Source organism: Macaca thibetana, chromosome 17, assembly GCF_024542745.1.
Source record: "Macaca thibetana thibetana isolate TM-01 chromosome 17, ASM2454274v1, whole genome shotgun sequence".
NCBI classification, from domain to species: domain Eukaryota; kingdom Metazoa; phylum Chordata; class Mammalia; order Primates; family Cercopithecidae; genus Macaca; species Macaca thibetana.
Genome location: NC_065594.1, coordinates 45840377 through 45856968, shown reverse-complemented (window position 1 = coordinate 45856968; position 16592 = coordinate 45840377). Strand labels below are relative to the sequence as shown.

At 34.4% G+C, this 16592-nt stretch overlaps 1 protein-coding gene and 1 long non-coding RNA gene across 7 annotated transcripts in view; one reads left to right on the top strand and one right to left on the bottom strand.

Moving 5' to 3' along the window:
* Positions 1-5554, top strand: part of PCDH9 (protocadherin 9) — a 953843-nt gene extending 948289 nt beyond the window's left edge. For all 6 annotated transcript variants that reach the window (XM_050766520.1, XM_050766517.1, XM_050766519.1 and 3 more), the window contains one exon: positions 3449-5554. In XM_050766520.1, the coding sequence (XP_050622477.1) occupies positions 3449-3822 (374 nt within the window). In that variant the 3' untranslated portion in view covers positions 3823-5554. The remainder of the gene's footprint in view (positions 1-3448) is intronic.
* The window catches only part of LOC126940564 (uncharacterized), an 84092-nt gene that overhangs the window by 30534 nt on the left and 36966 nt on the right, over positions 1-16592 (bottom strand). The window lies entirely within an intron of this gene.

Below are 16592 nucleotides of genomic sequence, written 5' to 3'. Positions count from 1 at the left end.
AAGACTTACTTATAAATCTACAAAACTTCTATAAATTTATTTATAGACTTTATCAAAATCCTTCAAGTCTACTTACAGGAATGAATCATGGGAAGTACAATGCACAAAGAACAATTAATATTATTTAATGAAAATAAACTCATGTTTTGCAAGTTAAAGATTTTGTGCATAAAAATTTTAACTGTAAATGTCTTAATGTCAATTATGTAAAAAAAGTTTAAAGAAATTGAAGAAGAAATGATGTACCTTGAAACAAAGTCTGTTGGTTAAGTCATAAAGAGAAAAACCTTCCTAGAACAGTTAATGGCCCTCAGCTCATTTTAATGACACTTTTACTTCCCTCTCAGATCACTGCTCTTAAGCCAATTATTTGTTTCCCAGAATAGCTCTCAGCTCCATGAGGACAGTGTTGACATCTGTTTTTGTCAAGGCTGTAGCTCTGGTGCCGATCACAGTGCCAGCACATAGTACATGCTCAGTAAATGTTTCTGGAATAAATATATGTTATTCGTTGTAAATATTTCTTAAAAGGATAAATTCTATTTGTTAAAATGTGTCACTCAATGCTGAAAATCTAAGGTATACATATTCTTATAAACACACACACACAACACATTCTCAATCTTTAGGTGATATGTCTTAAATTAATAAGATGGCAGGGTGTGTTGCATAAGGCTAATTTTAAAATAGCCTTGCACATCCTCTCATTTCTGACGAGCTTAATAAAACCCTGATGTGGTGACATTTCTGAGGTAGCTGGTAATTTTTTTCCCTTTGGAGATTTTAACAATAAAAAACTTATTAATGACGCTGGAAATGTAAAGATTAAAAGTTTGCTTATAGGCTTCAAGGTATGTTACACATCAAATTGGTGATTAACTCCATTGATGTTTAGAAAGGAGTAAATATATTTAACAGATAAGTTAAATTATTCATTTATAAACTGTCACAAAGTATTACTAGGCAAAGGAATTTGCTGTTGAGGAAGCATTTGGTGTAAGATTTGTGAAATCAGCACCTTCTATTATAATTACTTTAGGTCTGCCTTTAAGCAGGGGATATCTTTAATAATCCTCAGAACATTTTCAACCTCATAAAAGTTTAATTAACAATTAACATTGTTCGTAGAGCACTACTATTGTTTAGCACTATGAGGAATCAGAAGACCGAATTGCCGGTTTTTTTTTTCCCCATCAATTTTCAATCTAGTTGGGAGGAAGTTAAAATCAAAACTTGCAAATGTACCGAACTCCCTCCAAAAGACGAAAATGGAATTAAGGTAAGAGTTGAGGGAGCTCAATTAGGAAATTTGTTATTCATCAATAAAGAAAGTTCTGTGGAAATCAAGGTGCATATGAAGCATGAATTGGTAGAGTTATGGAAGCTTGCTTTTGGTGTGTGGGACATAAACTGACCCTTGAAGAGATCAGTAATTAAATGAAAACAGGCCTGGCAAAAAACATCTTCTAAGCCTGTGATCCTAATGCAGGGAGCATGGATTGGTTTAAGCAAAATGTGTTAGCTCTGTGAATGCAGTCACTGAGTACACCTAAGGGAGTCTAGAAGTGAGAAATTAGTTTGAACTTTTAAAATGTGGCCAGATTGTAGAGGGCAAAGAAAGACTCATAGAGAAGTTTAAATTAAATATCCAGAAAAAGTAAGTAATCATTGGAGGTGTGTGAGAGGAAAAGTTTTAAGTAATGAATATGTGTTTAAATAAAATAAAACTGTTTGCTTTTGAGGGGATTGGGAATATGGTTCAGATGGGAAGTAATTTTAAGGTTATTCTAAAAGGAAGACTTTTAGATATAAAAAAAAATCGCTGAAGTTTGAGTTTATATGAAATAGTGCATTTCAGCCACTTTTTTCACATCTAGTATCCGTTCTGTTTTTAAACAAGTTTTTTTTTTATTTCAATAGCTTTTCGGGTACAAGTGGTTTTTGGTTACGTGGATGATTGTATAGTGGTGCGGTCTGAGATTTTAGTGCACCCATCACCCTAGTAGTATGCGTCGTACCCAGGAAAGGTACATTCAGTATCTATTTTGATATTGCCTGTGGTTTGCTGTCTCTGGTGTTTGCCATCAACTGTTGCCTGTCTCAGTGGGAATTTTTTTTTTCACATGCAAGAAATAATTAGAATATTATTAAGGCAAATAGAAAGCTCACAATTATTGGACATTTAAAAATATTAGTTGTGCTAACTTGGATTTTATCAAAGACCTACATTCCAATTATTGAGCGATTTAAATTGATGAGTAAGCAAACTTGCAGGTATGTTTTCTTTACTTTTTTTTTCTGCGTTTTTTTCTGATGACTCTCTGCTTTTGAAAATGCTTTATGCCTCAGGCATTCTTGCCTATCCACTTAACTTCATTCGTAAAATCAATTCCTAATTTCCAAGCTATCATTTATCTATCACGTGGCTGTTTAATCAAGGGGGGTAAGACAACAGCAACAAAGAAACCCAATTTATTTCTTAACCATTTGGCTTATGTTGTTTTTTAGTAAAGGGCTGATTTCTATTTTAAACAATCATAAAATAGTTTACTTTTGAAATCCTGGTTAAAATGTATGTTCTAACCTGCTGGTAAAAAAGTAGAAGATAAATTCTGTGATCACTTTCTTTCCCCTGAATGTTAGACTCCATGTGATTCAATTTGTAATTTAGCTTCAGTTTTATACCTTAGAAATTTAGAAAATAGTTAAGCTCAGAGGAACCAAACACTATCCGGATGCAAATGGCTTCTTCTTTACTTGGATTTCAGAATGTTTGCAGCTGACCAGGTGTATCATTAGTAAGATACAATAGTTATTCTTCAAAATGAGTATTTCACTTTTCAAAAATGTGGCAAGATATTTTCATATAAAAATAATGTGTTTATGTAGAGAAAAACAATATTTTATATAACCATTTAGAGTATTTATTTTTAATGATGCTATGTTTCAAGTGGTAATTTTGCTTTTTAACTTAGTGGAGTTGTATTATTTATATATTCTTTAATATTGCACATAAAATTATTCTACTTTTTATAATTTATCATAAATATGAGTTTATTTCTGGGATTTCTTAGAACATAAATTAGTAATAATCTATATGCCTTTATCAAAGACTTGATAAAAAATGATACATCATGGTTATATCTGTTCACCCATATCTGTCTTTTTATCTATCTATCCGTGTCTTTGGATCTAAATAACTAAATAAAGGATTAAGAAGGAAAATATTAGTAGATCAATCTTACCTCCATAACAAATTTGATTCCTTTTGTGTTAATCTTTAAAAGATGGAGAAATATATCTTTGAGTTGCTTGACTTGACTCAAAGATATGCTTGACTTTATGAAAAAATAAGATCACTAATAACATACTTTTTCTCTAAGAGATAATTTTAATTGAAAATCGTAACCACTTTCTTTTCTTATATTCTCCCTCTTGTCTTCTGCAGATGGGCCTCTGGGTCCCCGAGGATTAGCTGAAGCTACAGAGATGTGCACTCAAGAGTGCTTGGTTTTGGGTCACTCTGATAATTGCTGGATGCCTCCTGGCTTGGGTCCATATCAACACCCCAAATCTCCTCTCTCAACCTTTGTACCCCAGAAAGAATGGGTGAAGAAGGACAAGCTTGTGAATGGGCACACCCTGACCAGGGCCTGGAAAGAAGACAGCAACAGGAACCAGTTCAATGACCGTAAGCAGTATGGCTCCAACGAAGGCCATTTCAACAATGGCAGCCACATGACAGACATTCCTCTGGCAAATCTGAAGTCTTATAAGCAAGCAGGAGGTGCTATTGAGAGTCCTAAGGAGCACCAACTCTAAGAAAAGGCTATATGGGACCTAATAACTTTAATCTAAATAGACATGCTAATACCGTGTGTGTCAGAGCTTTATGTATTCAATAGATCTCTACAACTATGCCCCTTCTAGCAGGGATACTTATAACTTTGTGTTAGCACCATGGAGAATACAATATTTTGCAACATATGAGAGAAGATAGTTGTAGTCATGCAATCTTGTTTACTAGAATTGATTAAACTCTCCAGAGATCTCTCCATTGTGCAAAATTTTTTTTATTATTGCATTTTATTTTGACCCTGGACTGCTGCTATGAACAATAGAATATGCATTTGGAAAGTAAGAAAGTTTCATAGATTAGAGTGACTGAAAAACATACCCAGTTAAAAAATTGTGCTTTTTTTTTTTGTCATTGATTTGTGCTGGGACCGCTATACTTGACATTATACTGCAAACAAAACTTAAAGAGATAAGCATTAAACCTATCGTGCTGTTAACAACGTTAGTGGACACTTGTAAGTCAATCAGTGTTAAAGTATTTGTAAATAGAAGCAAGCTATTATTAACAACTTTTGTGTACTTATAATGTTCACCTAAAAATGTTGTAGCATAATTCTGTGTTTTATGGTTGCTTCTGTCCTTTTTATTTACCTCTTTGTTGTTATTTTCGTTGTTTCTTTTAGTGAGGTGTTTCTGCGTTAGTAGTCTGTCTTGACACACATTGTTCAAAGAATCTCAAACACTTGTGTTTAAAAAAGGTTCTGAAATCTTGCTTCTTGTATGATAGCTTATGATGCTGGAATTCTGTAAACAATAAAGATGAAAGAAAAAATGATAACTATACAAAAAAGGGCTTCTGCAAAAGCTTGGAAATTCAGAACCTATTTTTTACATCCTTGTTTTCAAAGTAGGCAAAAGCAAAATCATCTAATTAGTACCATTAAGTGAGAGAGTAATGGAAAAGTGTTATCCATCAAAAGTGATATAATATCCTGTACTTGTCACTCATGCAAAACTAATGTATCAAAATTAGCATATATGGAAGAAAAATCACTATTCTAAAATAGTTTCAATTGGGCAAATGTGTGTCTACAACTTTGTTGAAATGGCAGAGTTTGTGTTGATCCTCATATACAATAATGTTGTTGTAACACAAGTGTTATTAGACCATAGCCACAAAATATTTAATGTGTTGTGCCTTCATGATGTAACGGAACATTCTCCAGGTAGGGTAGTTGGGGGAAATAAAGGGATAAATCTCTAATTATTGCTGTTTAACTGTTTGTTATCATAGTTGGTCAATGCCTGGCAGGTACCAGCATATTGTCACTTAGGTCAAACCAACAAAGTGACAACTAATGTTAATAAGATCTCAGTTGCACGTGCAAACAAATCCAAATTCGAACATTCTTAGGAGGTTTTTGTTAAGGCATGACAGATGATTTAAACAAATAAATAGCATGCAACAAAATGTCTTTATTGAAAGAAGTGGAAGTTATCTTAATGCCACGGTTCACCATCAATTTAAAAGTAAAAAAAACAAAAAAAAAAACCCAAAAAATTAAAAAAAAAAAGGTTTGCTAATCTGATAGTTAATTTGTTTTTACCAAAAAATAAAATTACTTTGTAAATAGCAGTTCACATTTTTCCACAGTATAATGGAAAATAATGGGTAGGGGTGCATTGCTTATTGAAGTACATTTTTGTCGGTTTGTGAGGGGTGTTTGATGATTTTGACAGAATAAATATCTAAACAATTATCCTTGTTACTGCTTTGCCAGTTCTACGTTATTTACAATTATTCAGCTCTTGCAATAAATGTTCTGAATTCCTGATTGTAGTGTGTTAATTTTTAGTCAACATCCAAATTGGTTATTTATACTTCTAATTGTTGGGTAAATATATATGGATAAAATTTAACTTTTATTTAGAAATTAAGGAAGATTCATTAGGATTTAGTACCTATTCTTTGAAAATGTGAGTACCATGATAAGTGTTCAATTACCCTAATGGTCTTCAAAACTATTTTTTAGGGAAATTCACAGAGAAAGTTCACTCACTTTCTGGTCAAGATTCATGCAAGTTTCATCAAAGTGAAATCCCAAATCAGAAACTTTGCTGGTAGCACTAGTGAGGTTATTTTTTGATTCTTTGTCTCTTTAATAAGACTTCATGGAATAAACTGTCACTTATGTCATCATTGACCAAGGCAGAAGATCATTCTGGGATTATGGATTGAAACCCAGAGTCAAACTTCATCTGTATTTCTTTCAGTTTAGGAAAATAGGCACAGAAAGCTATCAAGGATAAGAAGACACACTCAAACATATGCCATGTGTGTATGCTCGTCCTAGAGCAATTGCATCAATGTTCACTCATGCTGGAGTTTTGGGCTAGGTAAGTAAGCCTGACTCTTCAAGCCCTAGAGCTTTTTGAAGGATTGTGAAAGAGGATTTGGGAATCAGAGGCATAGTGTTAAAGTTATTTGCCTGGACCATTGTCCGAATATGACATCCTGACCATTCATTCCTAATAAGCTAGACCTATCCCCTAGTCTGAGGTACACTGTAGCACCACTCTCCTTTCCCTCACAGGGGTAGAGACTGCCCCAAGATACAAACAGGGAATGAATTCGGAAAAGAGGATATTCTGAAAAACAGAAATTAAAATCCATGCCTGCACCGTTCCTTTGTCTATTTTTTTTTTTTTTACGCCAATCAGGTAAGTCATTCCCCTCTGCCTTGAAGAGTAAAGAGAAACTAAGCTCATATTCTCGCCATGAATAAACTGGAATTTTGAAAAGGCACTCACCTTTCCCATTCCTACCATATTTCTTCTAATAAATACAACAATATCCAGTCCTATGAAGGCATTTGGTTATATGCTCTGTGAAATTTTAAGAGTAATAACATCACACACCAAACTGAAGAATTTACCCATCAAGTAAATAAAATAATACATTTGCAATGACTATTCCGTAAGTATCATCTATATTGCTTTATGTTGTTGACATTGGACATAAGAGTCGTCATTTACCAGGAAACAAAAGTTATTTACATTACCTTAGAGAACATACCTAAATGAAATGTATAAAATGATTTTATAGCAATTATCAAATATTATGATTGTATACACTAGCAATTTTTGAGCACATATAAAAATTAACTTTATAAACCTGAATAGGGCCTATTTGAATGAGCATTCCTACACATACTCTAACATAAATTTGTATTTAAATAATGGGTATTCATTAACAGACAATTGAGTAGTCATTTTGCTGCACTGATGCTATTCAGTGAATCTCATTCAGAATCCCATCATTCCCATTCTGTGGCTAAAGCTACAAATGCAGCTGAGGCCCAGAGTTGTTCCAGTATTTATTAAACTGTTGGATAGAGGCCAGGGATGGTTAATTATTATTAATGAGGAGTTTTGGCAGTGAAAGATGAAAGGGATGCCTTGTCAATTTCAATTTTTAATGTGGATGCCAGGGTGTTACTTTGCATGAGGGCAAAACCAACCTATGAAAAGGAGGAGTGGTGTTGTGAGTCCAAAAATGCTTCATTGTTCTGCTTTGTTTTAAATAGAGCTGATCTTCCCTCCCTAAAGGAAGCTCCTTTATTTGTTCTTTCAAGAGACAGTGCTTAAAAATTCTTCCAGTGTGCTTAACGGCACAGTGATCACACAATAAATTCTCCATACACTTTTCTTACGCTTTCACAACTACCAATCTAAATTTTAGTAGATATCAGCCAGACTTTGCACTGTTCAAAAAATGGAAAATTAGTATCTTAATATTACAGTATTTTTGTAAGGTATAATATATACCTGTAAAACATGATTATCAAAATAATATCTTATTCATGTTTTAGTTCACTGAAAGTATAAATTAATATGTATTCCAAAGGTATCAATTTTCTGTTATACCACCATCTATATTTCAACATAAGGAGTTGAAATATAGTTAGTTGAAATATAGTTGAAATATAGTTCTACCTCTACCTATGCATTTTTTATTTCTTAGAATTCTTAAACAGAGCACCATATTGAAATGAGTTCTGTCCATATTTATATTACCTTAGCCTATTACATTATTCTTGAAGCTTTACAGCAAAAAATCTATTATTTTTAAATAAAAATCTTCCATTTTTATTCTTATTTTTTCTTTGTACCTTATGGCTGTGTTTCTAACAGCATTTGTACAACACAATTATTTTTGGACTCATTCAATACCACCTACTTAAGGTTCACATATTTGCAAATATATTGAATTACAGTGATTTTCAAATAATATTACAATCCCATTTAAATTCTTAAATTCAAACACTGCTTTTTATGAACCTTTGTGGTTCCTCTGTTTGAACCAGTTCACCTCCAATTTCATTATTAGTTTGTTTTTCATTGACATTGTTCTGAAAAATAATACCCAACAACAGTAGTAAAAATTTTTGCTCTGAAACTCTAACACAAAGCTTTCTACAACATACTATTGTGTGATTATAAGTAAAGTTACAATATTTTTATATTTAATGAGATTACATCTACTTTATTTTAATTGAATATTCTCATAACCAATTGTGACAAATTATTTTATATGTGATGTACATTTGATTTATTACAGGAAGCAAGTCATAAAATGATTTTACATAACCTTAAATTCATTCACCTTTAAACTTATTCATACACAATTATACTTCAATGTGAATATAACTGAAAATTTGGCCTTGCTGGTGTGAATTCAAACCTCTCTGAATTTACAGGCACATAGTTGAACTTCTTCCTCCTGGAAACATTTTTTTTCCCCTGGCTTCCTGGAAACCACAATCTTGTGATTTCCTCTTACTTTACTGGCCATTTCTTCTCAGGCTTCTTGGTTAGTTTCTCCTTTGCTTATGACTTATTGAATGTTTTATAAGGTCCAAGGCTCAGTTCCTTGGCTTCTTTTCTTCTCTATCTGCACTTACTCTCTTGGGAAGCTCATATTCCAGTCTGGATATCTCCCCTAAACATCAGAACTTCTGATCCAAATCCCTTTTCAACAAGTATACTTGGACATTTCCAAGATGAGTCAAAATTAACATATCCAACATAACTCATCATCTCCTCTCATGTCACACACACACACACACACACACAACACAGTCTGCTACTGCAGCCAGTCTTCCAACTTCCTAGTTAATGGCACCTCTATCAGATATTCAGGCCAGAAAATGTAAAGTTTTCTTTATCTCTTCTCTGTCATACTTGTGGAGCATCTTTCTCTTTCTGACTGCAAAGTTCATCCAATCTAACCATGTCTCAATAGTTCCTCTTGCCAATTGGGCTAAGTATCATCATCCTTTTTCTGGATTATTATGGGTCTCCTAACTGTTCTCCTTGTAACTGGTCTTCCTCGTGTAACCTTCCCCCATCTAGTCTGTTCTAAGCATGCCTGAGTGATCCTCTTAAAAAAGGGGTAATCCAGACATCCTTCCTTTTCTCACAAAACTCCAAGAGTCAGTTGCTTTTCTCAGAATGAAAATTAAAGCCCTTATGTTTTCCTACAAGGCCAATAAAGTGTGGATGCCCCTCTTCTCACTAATCTCATGTTTGAATGACCGTCTTTCTCACCCCATTATGATCCATTGGCTCCTCATTGCTTCTCAAACATGCAGGAATATGTCTGCCTCAGGTTATTTGCATCAGCTTTTCCTCTGCTGGAAATAGGCTTCTCCCATATCTGTAAAGAACTCCTTTCCTAGCTTCAAGTCTTCGCTTAAATACAATCTTCACCCTCAGGCCTGCGCCAACTCTTCATTTTTTTTTTTTATTATTATTGTGAAGATATCTCTATCTCTATCATTTATCTCTATCTCATCTCTCTGTATCTATCTCTATCTCTTCTCTGTATCTCTTTCTCCATCACTATCATCTATCTATCTATTACTTATCATCATCTATCTATATCTATCTATCTATCTATCTATCTATCTATCTATATCTGTCTATCTATTATCTATCATCTCTATCTCCCTCTCTTCCTCCTTCTCTCTCCATCTCCCTCCCTCTCTCTTTCTCTCCCTATATATCTATTTATCTATCACCATTTTAGCTACTTTAATCATGTTAACTATTAGTGTGCTATACAGTGGAGTTAACTGCATTCACTATGTTGTGCAATCATTATTACTATTTCAAAACTTTTTTTATTACTCCAAACACAGTCTATAACCATTAAGCAATAAATCCCCATTTTCCCCTACCCTCAGTTCCAGGCAACTTCTAATATACTTCATGTCTTTGTGAATTTTCATATTCCAGATATTTTATATCTGTAAAAATGTACATTTGCCATTTTGAGTTTGGTTTATCTGCCTAACATAATGCTTGTTCTCAAGGTTTATCTGTGTTATGACATGTCTCAGAAATTTATTTCTTTTTATGGATGGATTATCTCTCTATATAAATAAATATATAATATATAGTATAAATATATAATATATAAAAATATATACATCTATCATCATAATCATATTTTGTTCAGTCATCTGTTAATGGACATGGGTTATTAATACCTTTAGATGATTGTGAATAATGCTGCAACAAACATTGGTGTATAAGTACCTGTTTGAGTTTCTGTTTGTGAATTTCTCTAATTGGTGGACATATTCTTTGAAATGGAATTGCTGGGTCATATAGTAATTCTGTTTGGCTCTTTGACGAACTGTCAAGTTGTTTTCTCCAGTAGCTAGCCTAGTTTACATTACCAGAAGCAATGTGTGGCGGTCCAGTGCTCCACATATTCACCAACGCTTATTTTTCTCTTTTTTGGAAAGAGGAAAGTCTGTTACCCAGGCCGTTGCCCAAGCTGGAGTGCAGAGGTACGATCAAGGCTCACTGCAGCCTCAAACTCCTGGGCTCAGTTGATCCTCCCACCTCAGCCTCTGAAGTATTTGGGACTACAGGCCTGCACCCCCCATGCCTGTCTAATTTTTAAGTTTTTATTAGAAACAGAGCCTCACTATGTTGCCCATGCTGGTGCTCTTTTTTTTTTTTTTTTAAATAGCCATTTTAGCAGGTGTGAAGTGGTATCTCATTGTAGCTTTGATTTTAATTTTCCAAATAACTAAGGATGTTGATCCATTTGTATATCTTATTTGGAGAAAATTCTATACAAGTTGTTTGCCTGTGTTTAATTGTGTGGTCTATTTGTTGAGTTTTTGGAGCTGTTTATATGTTCTGGATATTTACTCCTGATATCAGACGCATGGTCTACAAATGTTCTCTTCCATTTTTATCTTTTCAGTTTCTTGATAATGTCTATTGAGGCACAAATTTTTAAAATGTTTAACAAAGTCCAATTTATTAACTTTTTTCTTTTATTACTTATGATTTTTTTGTGTCATATTTAAGAATTCATTGCTAAATCCAGAGTCATAAAGATTTGCCCCTATGTTTTATTCTAAGTATTGTAATGTTTTAGCTCTTATATTAAGGCTGTTGATCCATGTTGTGTTAACATTTGTATATAGTGTAAGGTAAGGCTTTATTCTTTTCATGTTGATTTTGCCAATTTCCTTTTCTGTATCAGTTGAGATGATTATTTTTCCCTTTTGTTCTATTAATGTGGCATATGACATGGACTGATTATCTTATATTGAGCCATCCTTCCCTTCCTGGGATAAATCACACTTAGTTGTGGCTTAATTATTAATTGTAATACAATATTGGATTTGATTTGCTAGTATTTTTTAAGACTTTTTATTCTATACTCATAAGAGATATTTGCCTATATTTTTATTTCCTTGTGATTTTTGTATGTAGTTTTTCTGTGAGGGTATTGCTGGCATCATAAGATGGTATAAATTCTGTTTTCTGGAGAAAATCAAGAGGTATTGACATTCATTTTTCTTTAAATGTTTGGAAAAATTCATGAGTGAGGCTATCTGTTCCTTGACTGTTCTTTTTTGGGAAGTTTTAAATTATTATACTGATTCAATCTCTTTTGATAGGTTTTTTGAGACATTCTATTTCTTCTTAAGTCAGTTTAGATAATATATGTGCTTCTAATAATTTTTTTAACTTTATCTAGATTATCTAATTGTTTAGAATCCATTGGTTCACATTACTCTCCTATAATTCTTTTTTTTAAAATTTATTTATTATTATTATACTTTAAGTTGTAGGGTACATGTGCATAACGTGCAGGTTTGTTACATATGTATACTTGTGCCATGTTGCTGTGCTGCACCCATCAGAGTCAGCAATAACGTTCCCACTTTCATTTCCGATTTTCATCAACTATGTCTTCTTTTTTATTTCTTTGTCAGTCTAGCTAAATTTTGTCAATTTTTTTGATTTATTCAAAGAAATAAATTTTTGTTTTGTTGACTCTATAGTTTTTCTATATTATGTGTTATCTATCTCTGTTCTGATCTTTACTATTTCCTTCCTTCTGCCAGCTTTTGGTTTAATTTTCTCTTTTTCTGTCTCCTCATGGTTCAACATTAATTTATTGATTTGAGATATTTCTAAGGTTAGTGTATATAGCTACAAAATTTTCTCCAAGCACATTCACTTCATCCCATAAGTTTGATATGTTGTGTTTTCATTTTTACTCATCCCTAAATATATTCTAGTTTCTTTTGTGATTTCATCTTTGTCACATTGGTTGGTTAAGGGTATGTTGTTTTATTTTCCCATACTTGTGAATTTTCCAGTTTTACTTTATTATTGTTTCTAGTTTCATTTTACTGTTGTCAGAAAATATAATTTGTATGATTTCAAACTATTTAAATGTATTTAATCTTGTTTTGTGGGTTAATGTATCTGACCACTGCATTTATTTATTTATTTAAATTATTATTATTATCATTATTATTATTCTTTTAGAGACAGGGTATTGCTCCAGCACCCAGGCTGGAGTGCAGTGGCACAATTATGGCTCATTGCAACTGCTGCCCCCCGCCCCCTGGGCTCAAGTTGTCTTTCTGCCTCAGCCTCCCGAGTAGCTGGGACCACAGGTGCACATCACCATGCCCAGCTCCTTTTTTGTATTTTTAGGAGATATGGGAGTTTTGCCATGCTTCTCAGGCTGGACTTGAACTCCTGAGCTCAAGTGACCTGCCTGCTTTGGCCTCCCAAAGTGGTAGGATTACAAGCATGAGCCACCGTACCTGGGCCTGACCACTGCATTTTAAAGTTAGAATTCCTTCTCCAGCATTAACAATCCTATTTACAAACTACTTTCCTTTTTTTCTCCCATAGCACTGAACATATTCTAACATAGCTATAATTTACTTATTAATTTACAATGCTTATTGTTCATTGTCTTTCCCCACTGAAAGATAAACTCTAGTTTACTGATGTATTTCAAGCCCCTAGAATCATGCCTGGTACCAAGTAGACACTCAACATATATTTGATGAGTGAATGAATGAACTACTACCCCAAATATCGGTCTTTTTATTTTTACAGTGTTTACATGGAATAGGAAGAAATTGATTCTACTTGGGCAATAGCCCAATTTTCAGATGTAAAACAAGGTCCTTATAACAATAAATATAACATTAGTTTCCTTCAGGTTACATGATGGGAAAATTCTAACAAAATACATTATTTGTAAACAACAGCAACATTTTGCTTTCCACATTTGTTCTTTTTTATTCCCTTCCATCTAGTTGCTGGAATTTGTCCAGTTTCCCGCAGGGGAACCATTGACTTCAATAAAATTCAGTAACTTTCAAGAGCAAAGTTAATGTCTTTCTAGGAAATTGCTGCTTTGGAAGAAAGTACTGATAATGCAATTAGTATTTATTTTTAACTTGAACTTTTATTTTATAGAATTCATGTTTCTCTCTGTATACCTGGAAATTTGCACATCCCATTGCCTGTGGTGTGTGACTGCTACTTTGATAAGCAATAGTTTCTTCCTCGGTACTTCATGACTTGAGGTGATCACAAAAGCCTCCTTTAGACTCTGTTGCATTTGCCACACATCCACATCCCACTGTTATGCACTTTGAGCCAGGAGATGCTATTTTGGCCATCAACCTTACAGAAAAAAGCTAAGGTGATATCAGGTGTCATTTTAAAACTGCATCTTACGGCTGGGCATGGTGGCCCATGCCTATAATGCCAGCACTTTGGGAAACCGAGGCTGGTGGATCACCTGAGATCAGGAGTTCGAGACTAGCCTGGCTAACATGGCAAAACCCTGTCTCTACCAAAAATACAAAAATTAGCTGGGCTTGGTGGCAGGTGCCTGTAGTCTCAGCTACTAAGGAGGCTCAGGCGGGAGAATTGCTTGAACCTGAGAGACTGAGGTTGCAGTGAGCCAAGATCACGCCACTGCTTCCAGCCTAGGCAATCAGGCCACTGCACTCCAGCCTGGGCAACCACACCACTGCCCTCCAGCCTGGGCAATCACACCACTGCACTCCAGCCTGGGCAATCACGCCACTGCCCTCCAGCCTGGGCAACCACGCCACTGCCCTCCAGCCTGGGCAACCACGCCACTGCCCTCCAGCCTGGGCAACCACGCCACTGCCCTCCAGCCTGGGCAACCACGCCACTGCCCTCCAGCCTGGGCAATCACGCCACTTCACTCCAGCCTGGGCAATCACGCCACTGCACTCCAGCCTGGGCAATCACGCCACTGCACTCCAGCCTGGGCGACCGATTTGTTGTTTGTCTCAAAACAAACAACAAAAAAGAGGATTTTATTTCTACCACAAAGAGATTTTAGATCACTTTAAAAACCCAAAAAACTCCACACATCACAGAAAAAATAAAAGTAACAGAAAATTAAGGCAGAGGGAATGTGTGGGTTTGTGTGTGTATGTGCCATATACCAACTCATGTCAATTCTGCACACTTTCCAGGAATGGACTATCCTTTTGATTCTGGGATTATTGAAAGTTAAAGAAAAACTATCAAATAGACAACAATAAAAAAACATGCCATTTACCAGTAGAATAAGTAAAATATATTTTTACATCTCAGTGGATCACATGCCACTATTACAATTTTCTCCAACACATGATAACAGTGGACATTAGTATCTTAATACTTTTAAATGGACTTATATTTTTCTAACTTATCATTGTTTTAAGTAATAGTTTATATAAATCATGATTCACACTGTATAAACTATATAAAATTCTACATAAGACATGTTTTTACTTCACTTAGAGTAATATTTTTAAATGTTAAATATATCACTTAAGTAATCCTATTTATAAGTTCCAGCCCTTGGGAAACATTACAATAATGGCATCTCTGCTGATTCACCGCTAGGCAGCTTAGATCATCAAATTCCCTATTGCTATCCATTTCTCCTGTTTTTATTATGAAAAAGAATATTTCTTTTTAAAAAAGCCTACTGTTTGAAAAGGAGAAAATAATTACCTTGGTTGCCATAGCTGGGATGACCATATCCCTATGAAAGAAAATTGGTACAGATCCAGCCTCAGTGATGGGTCCTTATTCCTCTCTGCTTGTTTAAAGCATCTCTAATGAAATTATGTTTAGTATCTAAAGGGCCACTGTCCCCGATTATGGCAGAGATTACAAAAGATGGTTGAAATATTTACTAGTCGATTAACCTGAGTTTTATAATGTGACATACCTGCTGTACAATATATTTTTTAAATTAGGATTTTATTTACCTTTGGTTGGGATTATCCCATATATCTGTAGAAATAGTGGGGGTTTCAGCAGAGCCCAGAGATCTTCAGAATAATTGACAGAGATGCCCATCATACACATCATGAGACAGAGTATTATTTCTTAGGAAAAAAAAATCTACCTAGCTGCACAATTTTCAGACTGAAACATGGATACATAGCAAACCTGTTTGCTGTTCTTTATTTTCTACAGCATATAAACATCTCCTGCAGTGGGGTTTACCTTATTTATTCATTAACAATTATAATAACTAACATTTATAAAGTACTTATTATATGTTCATCACAGTTCCACAGATTTACTAGTATTAGCTTATTTAATTTTCTCATGCTTTTTAAAAAGATATGTGCTGTTTGTGTCACCCTTTCACAGATGAGAACACTGAGATACAGGAAGACTATATGAATCTACTCAAGATCCTAGAGTGAACAAATAGCATTGCCAGTCTGCTAGGCTGAGTGTAGAGTCTGGGCTTCAACCACTAATTGATAACACCTCTTCTTATGAAAGATTCAAGCACTTTTTGATTCTGGATCTCAATGATAAACTACCATTTTTTAAACAGCAGCAATAAAATGGTTTATTAACTAGTTCTGCAAAGAAGATTCCCTTTCTACTTGGAGTTTTATTTACTCACTGTTTGATGTACTTATATGCTGGCTCAAATATTTTATTAATTAAATGTGTAGCAATTGTGCTATTCAGTCTTGGGATAAAAAATAACATAGTCTAAAGTGACACACAAGTTTAGGGTGAATACAGCCTCATCAGAGTTACTGGGAAATCTAGTGAAAGTCTCTGATGTTGAATAAAAATGCTGAATTCCTTTTACATGCTCTAGGTGTACTTATTCACAGATTCTACCTTTTTACACTTGCTTTCTGTTCCCCACCTTAGAAAATCAGGTGAGGAACAAAGTGAGCCACACATTAGGCTCCTATTACCAATAAACAGGGCATTAAAAGGAGACCAAAATCAGTCTGGTAATTAACTTTAGTAAGCCTATTTTCTTCTCGTCATGGAAATGCAATTCCCATTGACATCAAGGGGAGCTACGTGCTCACGTGGAGAGGAGAATGGTCTCCCCAAGCATCATGGAGAAAGCTACATGTTAAGCTTCAAAGCAT